The sequence below is a fragment of the Xenopus laevis genome, chromosome 2S (assembly GCF_017654675.1).
Source record: "Xenopus laevis strain J_2021 chromosome 2S, Xenopus_laevis_v10.1, whole genome shotgun sequence".
In the NCBI taxonomy this organism is placed as follows: Eukaryota; Metazoa; Chordata; class Amphibia; order Anura; family Pipidae; genus Xenopus; species Xenopus laevis.
In genome coordinates, this window is record NC_054374.1 from 7,474,391 (window position 1) to 7,495,261 (window position 20,871).

Consider the following 20,871-nt stretch of genomic DNA (forward strand, 5'->3'; position numbering starts at 1 on the left):
TCAGCTGTCAATCGAATATTGCCTGCCCCTCCTCTATGCCCTAGGCATTAGTGATGTGCGGGCCAGCCCAATACCCGCGGCATCAACAGGTCGGGAAGGTTTGGGCCGACCTCCACCTCTGGTTGCGGGAGATGGGAGAGTCAAGGTTGAGCTCTTCTTCCTGCTCTCCCCGCCCGCCACCTTGCACTGCTTGTCTGCCGGCTTCCGACATCCTTTTTTTATAGACTCGCGTCTTATTGCCCTGCCCCTTTTGTGATGGAAAAAGGAAAGATTAAAACTAAGTTAGCTTTATCAGAAAGGTCTATATAAATACACCAGTAAACCCTCAAAGTAATGCTGCTCTGAGTCCTCTGTCAAAAGAAACACAGCTTTTCTTTCCTTCTATTGTGTACTCATGGGCTTCTGTATCAGACTTCCTGTTTTCAGCTTAAACCTCCAGGGCTAGGGCTTGAGCATGCTCAGTTTGCTCCTCTCTCCCTCCCTGCTGTAATCTGAGCTCAGAGCTATGAACGATCAGGGTGAGACTCAGGCAGGAAGCGATGTCAAGCTAATACGGCAGCTGCTATACTAAACCAACAAAAACAGTGTCTAGAGCTATGGGTATGGAAAACAATTCTACAGAATAAATATAGCATTCTAGCTTGCACTGTTGTGGCTAATCTATTGGCAATAAACTGCCTCTGTAGCTTTCCTTCTCCTTTAAATAATTTTTCAGTGTCAGTGAAGTTTATTTTGTTTTGACTAACATCATAAAATAGGATTTGGAAGTATTTTCTTTAAAGCAACAGGTCCCCTTTAAGATGAAAAATCCTCCTAAAAAAATATTGTAGAACAGAAAGGATTTCAATGGACTGCACCGCAATCCCTGTCTGATGCCAAGCGAGAGCATTGATTAGATTAGAGAAAGTAAACAATATTCTGTACAGTTCTGTACTATTTAGGCTGATAACTCCATCCCCGTTCCTGTCATTGACTTGAATGGCAACCACCTGTCACCGCTGTTGGAAATACACCAGGGAGAATACACATTGGGGTATATTTTTCAAAGGGTAAAACACAGCTTGTCAAAAGGAAATTTTACAGGTTTTAGGATGTATTTGGGGGTGATACATATGGCACTAAATTCATCAATTAAATACACCCCTATGTGTGTTATAAGCCTTAATGGAGTCACTGTACACTGAAAATAAATACATTATTTTAAATATCTGGAGGCATGTACATGTGCAAATCTTTCACATGAGCAATTATCTGCCGATTCCTCAATAGCAGCATTTCTGCTTGGAAACCAATAACACATGACAATTTGCACAAATATCCAGTCCAGTGGACCGAACAAATCCATGCAATATTTACAGATATGTTTTAACAAAAAAAAATAATTCAATGGAGGTGCTTTGCAGGTAGGTCGATGTCCTTTGAAGTCCGTGTCCACATATTTACTATACACAACCCTCGTGACAGATGTGTTTCCCATTAACGAGGCTAAAACTAGCCATGGAGTGGTTCGTGCTTTTCAGAGACGTCACCCTGGTTGTACTTCTGCCCATGCTTTGTGTCCTAATTATGAATCTTGTTCGGCAGCAGAAAAGTTGGTTGTTAAATTGTTTTCTGAAGCTCTTGCTAAGCAAATAAAGGGCAAATGGATTGACACAAGAATTTGTAAAAGCCAAGACCCGGGCAAAGATGCTGCTAATGTAATGCAATACAGACGTGTCTACTTCTGAGTAATGATAGGACCTATATAAATAGATGATGTGGATGGGCAGCCAGCAGAAAGCAAAGAGTCCAACAAACACCAACACGGTTTTCGCCAGTCGCTTCCGGGATTCAATCTGTGGAACAAAGACAAAAGTGTTACTTTTACCGATTTAATATAAGCATTAAAGGGCATGTAAAGTCTAAAATAGAATAAGTGTAGAAATGCTGTATTTTGTATACTAAACATAAACATGAACTTACTGCACCACTAATCAAACAAATGATGTATGCTTTCAAAGTTGGCTACAGGGGGTCACCATCTTGTAACTTTGTTATACATCTTTGCAAGACTAAGACTGTGCACATGCTCAGTGTGGTCTGGGCTGCTTAGAGATCGTCATAAACAAAGCTGCTTGAGTTCTGCATGGCTGGGAAGTAAGGCGGGGGCTCCACCTGCTGTTCATAAGTATGATTGTTTCCCTGCAGAGCAGTTAGGGACCGTCTGACAATTCCTATCCACAGCAGTAAAAGAAGGGAGAATTTCACTGCATACAGTCAGGTTTCTTATAAAAACGGTATACATTTTTTAATTAAAGTATATTGGAGATAGGTTTCTTTTTCATTAAAGAAAGTAAAAATGGGATGTTATTTTTTTGCCTTTTCTTGTCCTTTAACCGAAGTTCTTGTCCATTTCTTAGAACTTGTTTTTCAAGACATGATAAATCTTTTTCTAAAAATGTTAATGCTGTATAGTTTTCCAGCAAGCATTAATCAGCTGTTTGTTTGCAGAGACATATCAGACCAGACCCGAGTAAGTAATCAAAGTAAGAACAGTTGACAGTGGTAACTAAAAGGTCACTATTTCAGATACATAAATACAAGAATTCTAAGAGACCTTTCACTTTAACCCCAGATACATTACTCATCTGACTTAGGAGCTCTACTAACAAAGTGTATCAATTATCCAACTGCTAGGGATTGTTAAACATAATAATAATGACAACAAATGTAAATCAGAACTGACCACCCTCATATAAATAAGGTGCATCATATACATGAATGGGTTATACCATGGAAAGACAGTCTACTCTAAATGGAAAGACTATGTGACTAGTGATGGGCGAATAAATTCACCTGGCACGAATTTGCTGCGAATTTCCGCATTTCGCAGCTGGAGAATAAATTCACAAATCTTCAGCAAAAATTCGCCAGTGAAAATTCGGTGTCAATTTCTGTTTTTTTTATGAAAACTTTCGAATTGCTAGATTTTATAGTGAAACCATTCGAATTGCTCGATTTTAGTGAAAACGTTCCAATTGCTCGATTTTTTTCGTGAAAACATTTGAATTTCACGATTTTTTCATGAGAACGTTCGAAGTTCACGATTTTTCGGGAACTTTCCGATTTCGCTATTTTTCGCGAATATTTCGCTGTTTCGGGAATTTTGCAGGAGATTCCAAAAATTTTTGGCGAAGGGAAATGGGAGAAATTCGCCCATCACTATATGTAACACCTATTTACAATTATATTTGGATGATATAGCATGCACGGATCAAAGAACGGCTACAAGAATACAGGGCATTGTTAAGATCTGACTAGTCAGGATGGAAGTCCATCATTTTCTGAAATCAAAATATTGTTGATAAATGACAATAATTCCAACACCAATAATTTCCGACGCTTTCCTTTATATTCTATGGAACCACAGTTCTTAGGGCACATGGTAATGAAGATCATCAGAGCACGGACACCTCAACACTGTCAAGGGGGAATAAGACCTGTGATTGCCAAGAACCTACTGTAGTTTCCCAACCAGTGGTATATTTACTTTATAATGCACACTAAAGTGTGCAAAATGGTTATTCTATATCCAAATACAGTAAGTTCTTAACCTATGGAATTGCACCTAAAATAAGCCCCTATGCTGCTTATGATGGGCCATACAGCTCCATTTCTTCCTACAAAGGGCAATAGTAGATAAAATGTGATATGTAGTTAATTCTGTACAGGTATGGGACCTTTTATCCAGAATGCTTGGGACCTGGGGTTTTCCAGATAAGGAACCTTTCCCTAATTTGGATCTCCATACCTTAAGTCTACTGAAAAATCTTCAAAACATTAAATAAACCCAATAGAATTGGTTTGCTTCAATAAGGATTAAATGTATCTTAACTGGGACCAAGTTGTAAGTATCTATGGGAGATGGCCTTCCCATAATTCGGTGGTTTCCAGGTAACGGATCCCATACCTGCACCATACTTCAGTGTCCTGAATATTCTCAAATTTAATTTAAGCCCCATTCAAAAAAAGGTTACAATCATGGTTCTAATGTATATGTAATTTTACTTTGTTATACTCAAATCAAATTGTTAGTTATAGGTTACAGGAAAAATTATAGGAATTTGAAGGGAAGATATTGAGAAACCCTTAAATATTGGTATCCCATTGCCCTAAATGTTTGTTGTCTGCATGAACAATAAACCTTGGCCACAGAACCTTCCTGGGCAGCCCAATACTGTCTTCTGTCTGATATTTCAGCTTTAATATGTTATGCTTTTTGTCTAATGTGTGTATTATCACAACATGATGATCAGCAATCAAACAACATCTTTTGGTTCAGTTTGAGCCGTTTATTAAACTCAGTGTGAGTTGCATTGAATATGCCAAATGATTCCAATCCATTAAATATTTTTTAGGCTAATCTAATTTATAATGATGCAGAGAGAGATGAAAATCTCTATCTATGACTGTAATAGGTTATATTGAAGCTTACATTTAAGTGTAGCTAATAATGTAATGCACCATGCCAGAGGTTTCATTATTCTTCTATAGCAAAATTCACTCGTTTATACAAATGATCTGTTGAGTTTTTTGAGGTCTGTCATCCTGGCCTACACATGGATAATACATCTCCTTTCCAGTAGGACAGCACTTACACACCTTGACACCCTTTAAGAGTAACACAAATTATCACCAATAAGCAATTATAACAATGAAACTGTAGGGTGGTATTTGAGAGAACCAGGATAAATAATGCACTACTGTCAAATATGCCAAAAGATTTCAGGCCCTTTAGTACTTTTTCCATTTATCATGTCCTCACTTATAGCACATACCTCCTAACCAAAGTTACAATATTAAAGTCCCTTCATTAAGCTGAATAAGTGCGATAGAGGGTCTTATCAGAATTTAACCCGTTTAGTTTCACCAAAAATTTGCGCGGCAAAATCTTTTTGTTGGGCGTCCTTTTTGCAGCGAAACAAGACGAAAAAAATTGCCCATCCCTACTTATCAGGGTTTCAAACTACCCAAGAGCATTTGCATGTTGACTGATGATTGGCTGGAGTTTAGGACTGGACTGAAGCAAAATGGTTCTCTCATTGAGGGAGAAGGTGGCCTTACATAAGGCTAAGACCAGATTAGGCTCTTCCTTAGATGTAAAGACTACGTCAGAGAGACAATGAATATAGATTTCTTCTGCAGAAAATGTGGTCCCTGCTATTAAGTTCCTAGTCTAGAAATACAATATTATTGGACATTGTTTTTTGTACAATTGTCACTGTTTAATGGGCCAGATAAATGGACAATATACATGTATTCTCAAATGTACTATTAGAATTTGATATGGATTTCATAATTTCTTTGTCATGCTTTACAGGGTAGAAGAGGATACATCAGACTGTGGTTTGGTCTGAAGCCTTGTTATGTTCCCCTTAGAGGCCCTAATCTGTCTTCTGAATCTAAAAACCATTCAATAATGATGCTTCACCACTTCTATGTGTCTCTAATATCCATGGCCTGTCCATAACATGAACTCTAAAGTCCAAAGCTTTGCTTAAAACAAATTAAACTTGTATGTAAGGGGAGTAGAATTAGCATTATTAGTATTATTATCAAATAGGAAGATAGGGGGTCTATAAGGACATGAGGTTGAAAAATATGTGCTGAGATAGAGGAGTAATAATGAATGGAAATAAGGGCCTCTGAAACCTGATGTGGCTATTTAACCCCCTTTTTATCTTACATTACTAGAAGGATAAATAACCTCCCATTTGAGATGTGAGTACATTCAAATTTATTAGAGTAAAAAAAATAATTCACATAAATTCGACCTTTAATAAATAACCCCCTTAATTATGCCAAACAAAAAGAAAAGTGAAATATTTGTTAAAATGCAAAGTACCTGGACCTGCTTTACAGAATGCTTGGGACCTGGGGTTTTGCAGAAAAGGAATTTGTTTTTCGTAATTATGGATCTCCATACTTTTAGTCTACTTAAAAATAATTTCAGTATGAAATAAATCCAATAGGATTGTTTTGCCTCCAATAAGGATTAATTATATATAAATTGGGATCAAGTACAAGCTACTGTTTTATTATTACAGACAAAAAGGATATCAGTGTTTGATTATGATGGAGTCTGTGGTAGACAGTTATTGTGTTCTTCTTCGGTCAAATGCTTTTTGCATGAATTGGGATAAAATAGCCCTTACTGCATATAATGTACACCTATACACTCTGCCAGTGCTACTAACAACCCTTATGAAAGATATCAGAAAAAATATTTATATTATCTAATCTCATGGTGAAATCATAATCCCCTATTTCCCCCCCTTTCTTTCCCCAAATTCATAAACTATCCAGAATCCCAATCCCCAGGTTATCGTCTCTCTCTCTCTACAATATGTTCAGTCTCTAATTTAACTACAGTCTCCTTTGCTTTACATTTCCTAACTCCTGTACTTAGTCGTGAGTGAAACTGTCCTGTTTCGCTTTGCTTAAAAATTTGTGAAGGAGCGGAAAAATGAGCACAATGGCAACCTGTTGCCAAAACTGGAATCAAATGGAAGGTTAAATTACATTGCGATTAAGGTGTTTTGTAGCTCAGCAATAGCATACACATTGCCCTACAGTACGTTGTTAGACAAGCTCCTTTTCACTGTGCTACAACTGTTCTGCTGTGTGTGATTGCAGGAGATACTTCCATTATAAACTCTATAAAATACAGAGCATCCACCCTACATACATATTTTACATGAACAAATCCTGTGGGGAAAAAAGAAACAATATTTTCCAGCTTATTGATATGTAGAGAGCTAGGCTTCTCTGGCTTGTTCAATGACCGGTGAAAGCTGCATTTTTATTGGTATGAAAAACTGCCAATCATTTGCTTGCCAAAAATAACTAATTACAGTTCATGACAAACACTTAAATCTCCACTTTCTAAATTACATATCCATTACTTTGACTTAGAAAGAAAAGACCCAGGAATTCATAATTTAATATAGTGTTCCATTGGAAACATTCCAAAATGAAATGCATTTTAGGATCCCATCTACCCTTTTAATGCTGTGGTGTATCCCAACACTAGGCTGACTCAGGAGCAAGTAACAATGATTGATTAAATGAAACACCTCTGCATCATTGTGTGATGATTCATCCTTCCTTGTAAACATTTCTAGTTATTCTAGACAAGGTATTATGTTGAGCTGATGCCAAGATGGGTAACTTTAACCTTTAAAAGATTACTTTACATTTACAAATCGCATCTTTGGAGCGCAGGGCCTTTAATCAGTCTTTTCCTAATTTGTGTTCTCCTTTTCTGGGCATATACCCAAAATCTCATTATATTGTAATGTTAATTTTCTAGCACTATCAGACTGTCAAAGACCTTAAATAAAAATAAAATCCTTTGTATTTTAAATTTAAAATGAGTGCATTTGAGATAGGGATGCACCGAATCCAGGATTCGGCCTTTTTCAGCAGGATTCGGATTCGGCCGAATCCTTCTGCCAGGCCGAACCGAATCCGAATCCTAATTTGCATATGCAAATTAGGGGTGGGGAGGTAAATGGCGTGACTTTTTGTCAAAAACAAAAAAACAAGTAAAAAATCTTTTCCCATTCCCACCCCTAATTTGCATATGCAAATTAGTATTCGGATTCGGTTCGGTATTCGGCCGAATCTTTCGCCAAGGATTCGGGAGTTCGGGCAAATCCAAAAAAGTGGATTCGGTGCATCCCTAATTTGAAGAAAAGAAAAAATGTTGATTCCGGGTGCATAGTTGTGGTTAAAATTCTGTCTACATTTCTTGAATCTAGGCAGTATTGTATGTCCGAGCGAAACAATGGTTTTAGTTCATATATGTTAGTGAAAAGTCCTTCTCGAAGCTAAATTTAAAAAAAGGAAACAAAGCATTTCAACATATAACCAATACAATGTGCTACTTAAAATGTATTTGTTATAAAGCATCATGGTCCTTCCTGTTTTAATAATTGTTTATGACAATCAATCGGCCAAGTACAGAAGTTGGCTTTAATATTAGCATGAGTTTCCTATTTTTAAGAATACGCTCGCTAGTTCTTAAGAGGTTGTAGCTTCCTGGTATTCAGGAGTCAGCCACAGGCGGTTCACAGATTGTCGACCAGCATCCAACAAGCACGTCCTAATGAAATTCTCAGTAGGTCTTAACTCCTATTATTACTACATTCCATCAGACTTGCCGAGTACCCTCTAAATGTTTGTTTTGTGCAGGAAGTATAAAAATGCGACTTATTTTGATTGTACTTCAATAATGTTCCAAAGAAAACTTGATTGCCATGCACAGCGATCCCATTCCCAATCTCCAATAATATGTAATTGGCAACACAATGATTTCTTTTGCTGTTAGCCGCAGGGTCTGAGCAACCTCTGATCAAGTAAACACTTTAATTTCATGATTGAAATACCAGAACGGAATCTGATTATTCTAACGTATTATTTGTGTTCTAGAAAATTCACATCAGCGCTATTGTTTGAAGGAACATAAATGAACATACTGATGCACACAAAGCGAATTCGGGCACTACCGCTGCTGGAGAGTGTTTAACAATATGAACATTACTTTTTCAGCACAATGACAGCAATTTCATGTCTTTCTGTTCAAAGCAACTGAACCCTGGCAAGCTCTTTCATTACTAGATTTTAATTAAACAAATAAATATATAATATATCTATATATATATCGCAAAGGATAACTCAATGGGACTGTTTCCCAAACTCTTCAGCTGGCAGTCATTCAACCACCTCTCCTCTCCTAATTCCATGATGCTGTGATGGATTCTGAGACTTGATGTACCTCTGAAATGTCTGAAAAAACTCCCTGTTTGCTGCAAGGTGAAGGAGAAATGGTGGGTGGTAGTGATGTGCAGGCCGGCCCAATACCTGCGGGACCCACGGGTCGGGCAGGTTCGGGCCAACCTCACATTCCTCTTCACATTCCTGTTCGCCACCTTCTAATGCTGGCTTCCAGCTTTATAGCAGTGCACCTGCTCGCCCCGCCACTTTTGTGATGTATTCGGCAGGGGGCGCGGGTCTATAAAAGGAACCTGGAATTTAGATGTGGGTGGGCGCCGGCTGAGGGCGGGTTCGGATCGACTTCTGCAGCATGTCCTCGAGCTGCGTTTGGCCAGAATTGTAGCCTCCATTCACACCAAAGCCTTCTTCTGTCCCACTTCAGCCTCTGCACACGCCTTTTTATATACTTGTATCAGCACGCCTCTTTTATGATGTTAAATCTGGTGGAGCAGGAGCTGGTATATAAAGAGGGGAGCATGCCTGGTTAGGGTCAGGTGTGGGTTGAGTTTTTCTCAACCTGCACTTCACTAGGTGGTGCCCAGATTCTCTGGAAATCCTAGAATCCATCACTCCAGCATGGAACAAAATAAGGGAGAAACCTAATGACTCTTCCAGCCAATGAGTCTGTGGTCTCAGCCGCTATTCTTTCCCTTTAGCTGGTATTGTATTGTTTGTAAAGAATATGCCTCTCCTTGATAAAATTGCTGAACAGATAAACTAACATTAGAAATGCAATCTCATTGAATCATAAGGCAACACAACTGAAACGTTAAACTCATACCTGTCTCCTCACATGGACGTTTCCTTCCACTGGCATGTTGGATGCACTTCTGATCAAATTCTTTGCAATAAAATAGTAATACACGGAAATGATGGAAAGCGGAATAACATAGAAAATTAGGAACGACGTTGTAGAATGGATTCTGGGGTGCAGTCCGTTGGAGTGAGGGTAGGGCGCACAGCTCACAAACGTTACATTGATTTCCTTGTCATAAAAAGGGTGCAAGTCAGAGAATACGGCTTCTGGGATAGCGAGAGTCATGGACAAAATCCAGATGAGCGCAGCTTTGATACAAATCTTAGTCAGAGCATTACTGGCTTGAATATCCATAGGCCTTACTATTGCAGTATACCTAGGAAAAGAAAAAGCAGTGTAACATTACCAAGCAAAATAAAAGGGACACCTTCTAAAATGCTTCTGGAGTTAAATAATCTTGTGCAAATAAATCATAACTTTTGCAAAAAAACACAAAAACAGTGTGTGAGATTAGTGAGAAAAGAAAATCAATTATTTGTATTTAGACAGTGTTCCCAAGGAAAATCATGCATAGATAATCCTTGTTCCATTTTAACAGCTTACAGTCAATACTATTAAAGTTTTACTTTACGACATGTTTTGGGCAGTATTCCACCTCTGCCATAACGGCTCAGGATTTAGTAGGTTATGGAGCTAAACTGACAATGATAATGGTCATATATTTAGATAAAGCCTATAATACACATCATATTTAAATTCCCTCTTGCGGCCGCCTTTAGTTCTAATTGCAGTAATAGCTCTGGTTAATTTTTCCATTTGGAATTTGAGCTGTTTATTTCATATATGACAAACAGCTTTACAAAAGGCAATTCATAAAAAAAGGACCAGGTTATCCCTATTAATTACAAAATAACTCGTTTTTCGGATGATGCAGAGGTATAATTACCAATAAGAGTTAGATTCCAATGAAAAAAAAGCAGTAAACCCCCTCAGTACTGACAATCAACTAATTGTAGGTTAATTAATAAAGTGCACAGTGCTCAAGACTCTTAAAAAAAGATGAGGATACTAATCAATTCTGTGACAACCATTAATGATTTCAATTGATAAAAAACGATTCCTGAATCAATTAAAAATCAATTAAGATTCCTAAATCAATTAAGAATTGCCAAAATTACTTACTTACTTCTCAGTTAATTGATACAAAAGGAAAACATTTTTTTTTTACATCAATTACTAGGTCAATTAAAGATTACCCTTATTGCATCAGAATATATCCCAATGAATTTGTTCAGATAAAAGGATTTTTAAATGTAAAGTTCTAGTGCTGTAATAAATTGTGTCTACTCACTACTAAAAGGGATACTGTCATGGGGAAAAAAAAAAAATCAAAATGAACCAGTTAATAGTGCTGCTCCAGCAGAATTCTGCACTGAAATCCATTTCTCAAAAGAGCAAACAGATTTTTTTATATTCAATTTTGAAATCTGACATGGGGCTAGACATATTGTGAGTTTCCCAGCTGCCCCAAGTCATGTGACTTGGGCTCTGATAAACTTCAATCACTCTTTACTGCTGTACTGCGAGTTAGAGTGATATCACCCCCTCCTTTTTTTCCCCCAGCAGCCAAACAACAGAACAATGGGAAGGTAACCAGATAGCAGCTCCCTAACACAAGATAACAGCTGCCTGGTAGATCTAAGAACAACACTCAATAGTAAAAACCCATGTCTCACTGAGACACATTCAGTTACATTGAGAAGGAAAAACAGCAGCCTGCCAGAAAGCATTTCTCTCCTAAAGTGCAGGCACAAGTCACATGACCAGGGGCAGCTGGGAAATTGACAAAATTTCGAGCCCCATGTCAGATTTCAAAATTGAATATAAAAAAATCTGTTTGCTCTTTTGAGAAATGGATTTCAGTGCAGAATTCTGCTGGAGTAGCACTATTAACTGATGTTGCATGTTTTCTGATGACAGGATCCCTTTAAACAACTTGGATTAATTAGTAGCCAAGGATTCCTAGTGAAAGTGCTAATGTGCAATAAATATAATATTAAAGATGAGTTCAATGTTCATTAAATAAATTCAAACATCCAGCATTTATGAATTCATAGAATGGAAAATGGAAATAGTAGAGGAGGTGTAGTTGTCCCCAGAAACTTCTATTGCTATTTTGCTAGGCCCTGGGACACCACACGGAGGAGAAGGCAAGGCACTGGGGACTGTGGTCTCGATTGTTATCTTACTAACTCAAGGACGAGATCTAAATAACCTGAAAAACCACAAATCCCCAAGCCTCTGGAAAGAAAGAAGAATGTAGAGGAGTAAATGTGGTTGCTGAAGATTAAATTCAGGCTCCGGTTTTTAAATTAAAATTCTGATGATTTATGAATTCAGTTGATTAGGATCATATAAAATAACAATGGTTTGCCGACGCACGTTTTGCTGAACACTTTTTCAAGGCAAATAGTATTTGCATATGCATCATTATTGAATGTTTATTACATGCCCACTAACCTTAAAAGGTAAAGGCATAATAGGTTGATTAAGACTGGGCACAAGAAAACATGGCATAGGAACTTTACTATAAGGCATATTAATGCACTCAGGTTTAATTGCATTATTGCACTCTGTTCCTGCTAATAGGACCTTTGTGTAGATATTGCAGAATGTTACTGTTCAGGCACAACAAGGTACAGTCACTAGGAATTATATCAGAAATCTATGCAGAGATCCTAACTTCCTTTCTTGATATCCACCCAATGTGTTTTAAGGTGTCTGGGAACATTTTTATTACTGAACAAAAAACAAAATATGGAGGTTAGAAGCATAGCTGGTTAAAACTGGTGAACACATCAAACTTTCCATGAGTACAGACCCTTCCAAAAACTGGTGAATACATCAACCTTTCCCTGAGAACAGACCCTCCAAAAGTTTTTCTTTAATTGCCACACCATAGGACACTGATCCCCAACCAGTAACTCATGAGCCACATATTCCTCATAAACCCCTTGCTCCTATTGGCCCCAATGAATTCTTGGCTTGAGACAAGTTTTGGTTACATAAAACCAGTTGTACTACCAAATGGAGCCTTGTGTTGCTTAGCAACTCTTTTTGCCATTGAATGTGGCTCACGGGTACAATAGGTTGAGGACATGCGCCTTCAGCTGACCACAGACGCAAAGATCCGATCGTACGAATCAACGTACGATTGGACTTTCCCATCTCCTGACCTGCCACTATCCATTCAGATCAAAGTCTTACCATTCAGATCAAATAAAGTAGAAAAATAACAGATCAGCCGATGTTCTGCCCCTGACAGTAATCGTACGATAGACAAAGCTAGTGACAGTCTCCCACTGAAAATCGTAGGATCGGCAATACACGCAGAGATATTACCTGCAGCCGACAGAAATTTTCTAACCTGTCTGATCGGCCAAATAACCGATCTCTGCCGGACGAAAAATGTCGGGACTCTCCACACATGTTCGAAAATCGTACGAATCCTCGATTCGTCCGATGAGATCTTTGCGTCTATGGCCAGCTTTAGTCTCAACATTATAGATGGGGAAATGAATCAAAGGAAAACCCAACCCAAAATATTGAGAGGAAGAAAGCATGTGATTCAACAGCAACTAGTGATGAGCGAAATTTCCCCCCCAGGTTTCACTGCAAAAAACACACCCATAGACTCAATGAGTGAAAAAAATTTGTTGCCTATAGACTTCAATGCATCTAGCAAATTTTTTGTTATTTCGTGAATTTTCAGTGAAGCAAAACGGGTCATATTAGCCCATCACTAACAGTATTTACATAAAAAAAAGTCAGACCAAACTAGAATCCACGATTGGGCCATATTTATTATTAAAAAAGCAGGATTTAATAGGATCGGGTGAAAACTCAATAAAATCAAGCAAAATCCAAATTGTTAAATTTTTTGTTTTTTTCCCAAATCACTAGATTTTTTCAAATAAACTAGTCGGATTTCCGGGCTAATTCCAACCCAGAAAAGAGAAACTACTAAGGGGCTGATTTACCTAGGGTCGAATATCGAGGGTTAATTAACCCTCGATATTCGACTGCCGAAGTCGAAGGATTTAGCGCTACTCCTACGATCGATCGAAGGAATAATTGTTCGATCAGGATTTTCCTTCGATCAGAAAATTGTTAGGAAGCCTATGGGGACCTTCCCCATAGGCTAACATTGGCTTCGGTAGGTTTTAGGTGGCGAACTAGGGGGTCGAAGAATTTTTTAAAGAGACAGTACTTTGACTATCGAATGGTCGAATAGTCAAATGATTTTTAGTTCGAATCGTTCGATTCGAAGTCGTAGTAGTAGTCGATGACCCCCTAGTTCGGCATCTAAAAGCTACTGAAGTCAATGTTAGCCTATGGGGAAGGTCCCCATAGGCTTCGCTAACTTTTTTTGATCGAAGGATATTCCTTCGATCGTTGGATTTAAATCCTTCGAATCGTTCGATTCGAAGGATTTAATCGTTCGATCGAAGGAATAATCCTTCGATCGTTCGATCGTACTATCTGCGCTAAATCCTTCGACTTCGATATTCAAAGTCGAAGGATTTAAATTCCCAGTCGAATATCGAGGGTTAATTAACCCTCGATATTCGACCCTTAGTGAATCAGCCCCCATCATGTTGTATTTCTGTATAACACATATATTATTATAGCGACTGCCAGATGAACAAGATACAGAATGATAGAAACATAATTGGAAAGTTTTAGGATGAAAATATATCTTTGCTAAACTTCAAGCTCAAAATCAAAATCTGTTAATTATCTGTGAAACTTTTGTTAACATAATATAAAAGAAGACATATTGGAAAAGGAATATTGATTTCTGTAGAACGCTACACAGAGATGAATTGTCCTTCCCTGGATCTCCATGCAGTAGCCACAATGCTAATTCATTTATTAACTTCACATCTATGGCAATAGCCAGAAGGAGAAGTGGAGACAATAAATCTTCCATATTGTTTATATAAACATTAGGCGTGTTTACTCTCTATGTACCAGCTTTAAAGAATGATTTATATTAAAAAGTAAAAATCTATTATTCCTGTTTGTATTCTTGGCAGCTTTGCTGTTGCTATGAATTAATTATGAAAGGAGACAAAGACTGTTAATTACACACTAATTAGTGTGATCAGAATCTGCTGATAACTTTCTAATTGTATAGGTTGCTGATTTATTTCAGAATAATATCCAGTGTTATAAAGAAGGTGTATTTAAAGGAGAACTAAAGCTTAACTAAAGAAGTAGGTAGAAATGTTGTACATGATGTTTTGTGCTTCTGTACCAGCCCAAGGCAACCACAGCCCTTTAGCAGTAAAGATCTGTGTCTCCAAAGATGCCCCAGTAGCTCCCCATCTTCTTTTCTGCTGATTCACTGCACATGCTCTGTGCTGCTGTCACTTACTGAGCTTAGGGAGCCACTCACAATATACAGTACATATAGAATAGAAATGTCACCATATAAGGCTGATTAGTAATTAATACACATAATTATCAACACTATATAGCAATCAAGGAATGAGAGCACTAAGCACAAGTTCATCCCTACTGTCATTAAGCTTATTAATAATGCACCCATCCCTATTAATAGAAAGACGTCCTCTGTTAATAAAGGCAAAAGACCTCAGGTTCATGTCTTTTATATAGTTCCCTACACTCTGGGGTCTAGATCAGGGGTCCCCAACATGTTTTTACCCGTGAGCCACATTCAAATGTAAAAAGGGTTGAGAAGCAACGCAAGCATGAAAAAAAAAAGTCCCTTGGGTACCAAACAATTGCAGTGATTGGCTATTTGGTAGCCTCTAAGTGGACTGGCAACCCACAAAAGGCTCTACTTGCCAGTACACCTAGGGGCCCATTTACTTAGCTCGAGTGAAGGAAAAGAATAAAAAAACTTTGAATTTCGAATGTTTTTTTTGGCTGCTTCGACCATCGAATTGGCTGCTTCGACCTTCGACTACGACTTCGAATCGAACGATTCGAACTAAAAATCGTTCGACTATTCGACCAGGCGATAGTCGAAGTACTGTCTCTTTAAAAAAAACTTCGACCCCCTAGTTCGCCACCTAAAACCTACCGAGGTGCCATGTTAGCCTATGGGGAAGGTCCCCATAGGCTTTGTAACAATTTTTAGGTCGAAGAAAAATCGTTCGATCGATGGATTAAAATCCTTCGAATCGAACGATTCGAAGGATTTAATCATATGATTTTTCGTTTGATCGAACTATTTGCGGTAAGTCCTTTGACATCGATATTCGAAGCTGAAGGATTTACATTCGGCAGTCGAATATCGAGGGTTAATTAACCCTCGATATTCGACCCTATGTAAATCTGCCCCCTAGTATGTATGCATTTAAAACTTTCCCCCAAGCCTGGAATTCAAAAATAAACAACTGATTATTCTCAGGCCACTGAGAGCAACATTCAAGGGGTTGGTGAGCAACATATTACTCGCCAGATCACTGCTCTAGGTTGTTTATGCTTTTATAATACACAAAAGCCATGAATATCTTGTAAATGATATCCTTATAAAAGGTGAGTAGTGATGTCATCAGTTATAAACGGTGAGTAGTGATGTCATTTCTGTCACAAGACTCACTGAAACTTGTGTATTATAATAAATAAGTACCCCCAGTTGTAAAATATGAGGATATTAGAAGTTACCTCGGAGTTCCATGACCTGTATAAAAACACTCGGCCTTCAGCCTCGTACTTTTATATGGTCATGAAACTCCTCGGTAACTTATAATATCCTTATATTTTACAAGAGGGGGTACTTTATTCACTATATTAAATCCGATCATTTTCCATAGTATTTGTTATAATACTCAATCCAGTCAAATAGTGATATCACAAAACACCACTTATAAAAGATGTGTTTTACTGGTTATTTGTATTTATTTTATTTATTATCCTGGCAGGTCAGTCTGCTCTTGAAATCGTATCCAACAAATTCTCCTGGTGGCTGAATGACCTGAGCCGAGATGATGACTAAAGTCTCCAAAGTCCAATTACTTTCAGTCTCAAGGAGAAGCAAATGCTGCAGCCAAAGCCCTTTAGGAGAAACCACGTCCAGAACTGTATTTATATTAACGTTATCAAGCCATGAAATCGGTCACTGGAGGGAATTGGAGGTTTCCTGTGCCAGATACTTCTGTGGAAAATAACGTTTTAGCTTGGGCAGGTCATTTGTTCTTGTTTGGATGTTAAAAGGAAATATCAAAAAAAAATAACCTAGATTTGTTAGAGGCAATATGGTACATAACCCTAGCCAAGACTTAACATGCCCATTGCTTTAAAGGGATACTGTCATGGGAAACAATTTTTTTTCCAAAACGCATCAGTTAATAGTGCTGCTCCAGCAGAATTCTGCACTGAAATCCATTTCTCAAAAGAGCAAACAGATTTTTTTATATTCAATTTTGAAATCTGACATGAGGCTAGACATTTGGTCATTTCCCAGCTGCCCCCAGTCATGTGACTTGTGCCTGCACTTTAGGAGAGAAATGCTTTCTGGCAGGCTGCTGTTTTTCCTTCTCAATGTAACTGAATGTGTCTCAGTGGGACATGGGTTTTTACTATTCAGATTAGATCTGCCAGGCAGCTGTTATCTTGTGTTAAGCTGGCCATAGATGCAAAGATCCGATCATACGAATCATCGTACGATCGGACTTTCCCATCTCCCGACCCGCCACTAACCATTCGGATCAAAGTCTTACCAGTCAGATCAAATAAAGTAGTTAAAGAACAGATCAGCCGATGTTCTGCCCCTGACAGCAATCGTACGATAGTTATGTCCGACAAAAGCTGGTGACAGTCTCCCACTGAAAATCGTATGATTGGCAATACACGCAGAGATATTATCGGCAGCCGACAGAAATTTTCTAACCTGTCCGATCGAGCAAATGACCGATCTCCACCGGACGAAAAATGTCGGGACTCTCCACACATGGTTCGAAAATCATACGAATCCTCGATTCGTACGATCAGATCTTTGCGTCTATGGCCAGCTTTAGGAAGCTGCTATCTGGTTACCTCCCCATTGTTCTTTTGTTTGACTGCTGGGGGGGGGGGGAAAGGGGGGGTGATATCACTCCAACTTGCAGTACAGCAGTAAAGAGTGATTGAAGTTTATCAGAGCACAAGTCACATGACTGGGGCTGCTGGGAAATTGACAATATGTCTAGCCCCATGTCAGATTTCAAAATTGAATATGAAAAAATCTGTTTGCCCTTTTGATATATGGATTTCAGTGCAGAATTCTGCTGGAGCAGCACTATTAACTGATTCACTGATTTTTTTTTCCCATGACAGTATCCCTTTAAGAGTACAAAAAGAGTAATTGAATTATTTTCATGGAGGGATTTATTCAATGAAAAAAACTGTTTAAACCCTCTTAAACAGAAAGGTTACAAATCTAATGACAGAAACAAAGCACTTAGTTCATATTTTCAGCTCTTTCCCATATGCACACAGCTCAGGCTTATTTCATACGTCTCTTTTTAGTTAAAGGGACGCTCAGTATTTGTATGATGTAGAGTGTGTAGACAATATTTGGCTGTTGAAATGATTAGTGATGAGCAAATTTGTCCCATTTTGATTCCGAAAAATGCGAGACTTTCCCGTGAAATGGACGAAACAATGAAAAATTTGTGAAATGCAAATTTTGACGCCAGCGCAAATTTTGATGCCTATTTAGACGATGACGTTAAAGTCAATGGGCATCTGAATAATGTTGACGTGTGACGGTTTTAACGCAAGCAACTTTTCCGACGTGTGTCCAATATTTTTTGACGCTGCTGACTTTTCGCCCCATTTTCACAAATTTATTAGCCAACGGTGAAACGTGGAATTTAGACGAGAATTTGCGCCTGCCGCATTTATTCACCCATCACTAGAAATGATTTGTTGGAGCGCTGTCATTTGACATGTAAAGAGTAACTTCTGTAAAAATGAAAATTTAATTTATCATCCAGGGGTGATTTTAGCATCCCTTGCCTCTCTAGGTGGGTTATTCTTATGCCGTCACCCCCATGCTCCTACAGAGGCAACAAGATGCTGCATGGGTAATACGGATCAAACTATTATACTCTCTGCACTCATACGGGTAAATGAGTCAAAATGAGCCAGCGACGGTTTCGCAGCCATCGCACCACTTCCACAGACGAAAATTCGCTGGGACAACGCTTATTTACTAATATGCGAAGTTTCGTCCTGCCCGAAGGACTCTGGTGAATTTTCGCTTGCGTTACTTCAGCAATGCGAGTAAATCAAAGCAAAGATGCCCTAGCGTTCAAATCTGCCTAGCGCAAATTCGTTAGAGGTCTAGCACTCAGGCTAATTTGCATACGGCTGGAAATTTAAAGTTGAATGGACGTCTTTATGTTACATGTTGCATCCAATACATTAGGGGGGTTATTTATCAAGGTCCGAATTTATCTCAATATCGGATGCTACAAACTCCGATCTAACACGCCTGGGTTTTTAATGCTTATTTATTACATTTTCCCGAAAATTACCTTTGCGGGAAAAGCTCAGATTTTCACGATTTTCCGTGAATTTTCCCCGAAAACTCCGAATTTTTCTGAGTTTTCCCCCAAAAGCTCAAAAAACATTGTGAAATTGCCCGAAACCCCTGACACAACCAAAAATCAATCAATCAAATGTTCCCATTGACTTTTATGCCACCTCGACAGGTTTGAGATGCCGTGTTTTTATATTCAGGCTTATTAGCCCTCGGGGTTTAATAAATTCTGAAAAATTCGTGAGTGTTTTTTAAAGCCTATCACAAATTTTTTGGATTTCAGAGAATTTCAGGTATTCGGAGCTTAGTAAATAACCCGCGCCATGTTTTTATATTCGGGCTTTTTAGCCCTTGGGGTTTAATTAGTTCCGAAAAATTCACGATTTTATAAAAAAACACAATTTTTTCGTATTTCGGGGAATTTCGGGTATTCAGAGCTTAGTAAATAGCCCCCTTACACCAGGGAACCTTATAAAAGACAATAGAGTTTTATAATGCCCTACACATGAGCCCACTGTAAAATAATGTTCCATATGTTATAAAATGTCTGGGGGAAACAGGTTACACAAAAATATTTTTTTAGGACTTTTGCAGCCTATCACCCTGAAAAAGGAAAAGACGCCAACATTTTTTGAACTTGGAAGTTTTTAGACTCAGAAAATATGATGTAAGTGATGATTGAGGAAGGTCTATTCACTACATTGCACTTCTCCTGGTCTGAGCTGGCGAAGGCAAGACTGGCGAAAAAGATAACGTTCAGTAAAATCCACATCTTCGTGAATTTGCGGAGTAACGTCCATTCGTCAGAGCGAAAAGTCGCCTGGCGATAGACTACGAATCACCGCTAGCGTCTATCTCTTTCGCTAGCAAAGTGACGCCTGCGCAGTTAGTAAATTGGTGAAGTCCCTGCGGGCGGTAACGCTGCCCAATTGTCGCTAGCATTTGAACTTCGCCCTTTAGTAAATCTGCCCCATACAGTTGATTCTGGTCTAAAAAATCCTTAGTATCAGCTCTTACAGGTACAAGCTTTTTGCAAGAGATGTAAAAGAGTGATTGAGTCATAAAGGGACAGGACCTTTAGGAGTGTGGGTGAGATTTGAATGGATCGTGGGCAGGGTTTTAGTATCGTGGTTTGCTGAATTATTCGAGAGCCGTCCCTGTCCTATACTTCTTATATTGTATTGTAGAAAATAGTAAGATTTGGGTAAAAGAATACAAAAAATAAAAAAGGCTTATACAGGGATGGACTGGAGCAGTCGGGGCCCATCGGGTTCCAAATTTCCAGGGGCCCCGGTGCACATATTATTGTTTCCTTTTAGAGGGTCTGGAGATCAGAGGAGCAGGTCTGGGCCAGCGGGTGCCGTGAGAGCCGGGCCCACTGGGGTTTTTTCCTAGTGTCCTGCCGGCCCAGTCCAACCATGGACTTTTATGTAAAATGTTGTCTGGCTATTTGAGGTATTATTTCAAATATTATTATCCTTTATATGGTGCCAACATACTACACAGAACTCTAAGCAGAAGACTGAATTATTGGACCTCATCATTGCCCCAGTGAAGCTAACCCTATCAATAATTACAAAAATACACTTACAGAACAAATCCACGAAGTTTGCAGATTCACCCACAGGAGAACTTATATTCCTATATTTATTGGATAGATTGGAGAGTAGAGCACTTTATTTTTGAAATTCCTCAAATTCTTCCTCCAGTTCACCCAAAGAAGTACAGAAGTCTTGGA

At 38.6% G+C, this 20,871-nt stretch overlaps 1 protein-coding gene across 1 annotated transcript in view; it reads right to left on the reverse strand.

Moving 5' to 3' along the window:
• Nucleotides 1-497: 497 nt before the first annotated feature.
• grpr.S (gastrin releasing peptide receptor S homeolog) overlaps nucleotides 498-20,871 on the reverse strand; it is a 46,555-nt gene continuing 26,181 nt past the window's right edge. Inside the window, exons 2-3 of the mRNA XM_018248703.2 lie at nucleotides 9,599-9,950; nucleotides 498-1,835 (exon numbers count right to left, since the gene is read on the reverse strand). Of these exons, the coding sequence (XP_018104192.2) occupies nucleotides 1,443-1,835; nucleotides 9,599-9,950 (745 nt within the window). The 3' untranslated portion in view covers nucleotides 498-1,442. The remainder of the gene's footprint in view (nucleotides 1,836-9,598; nucleotides 9,951-20,871) is intronic.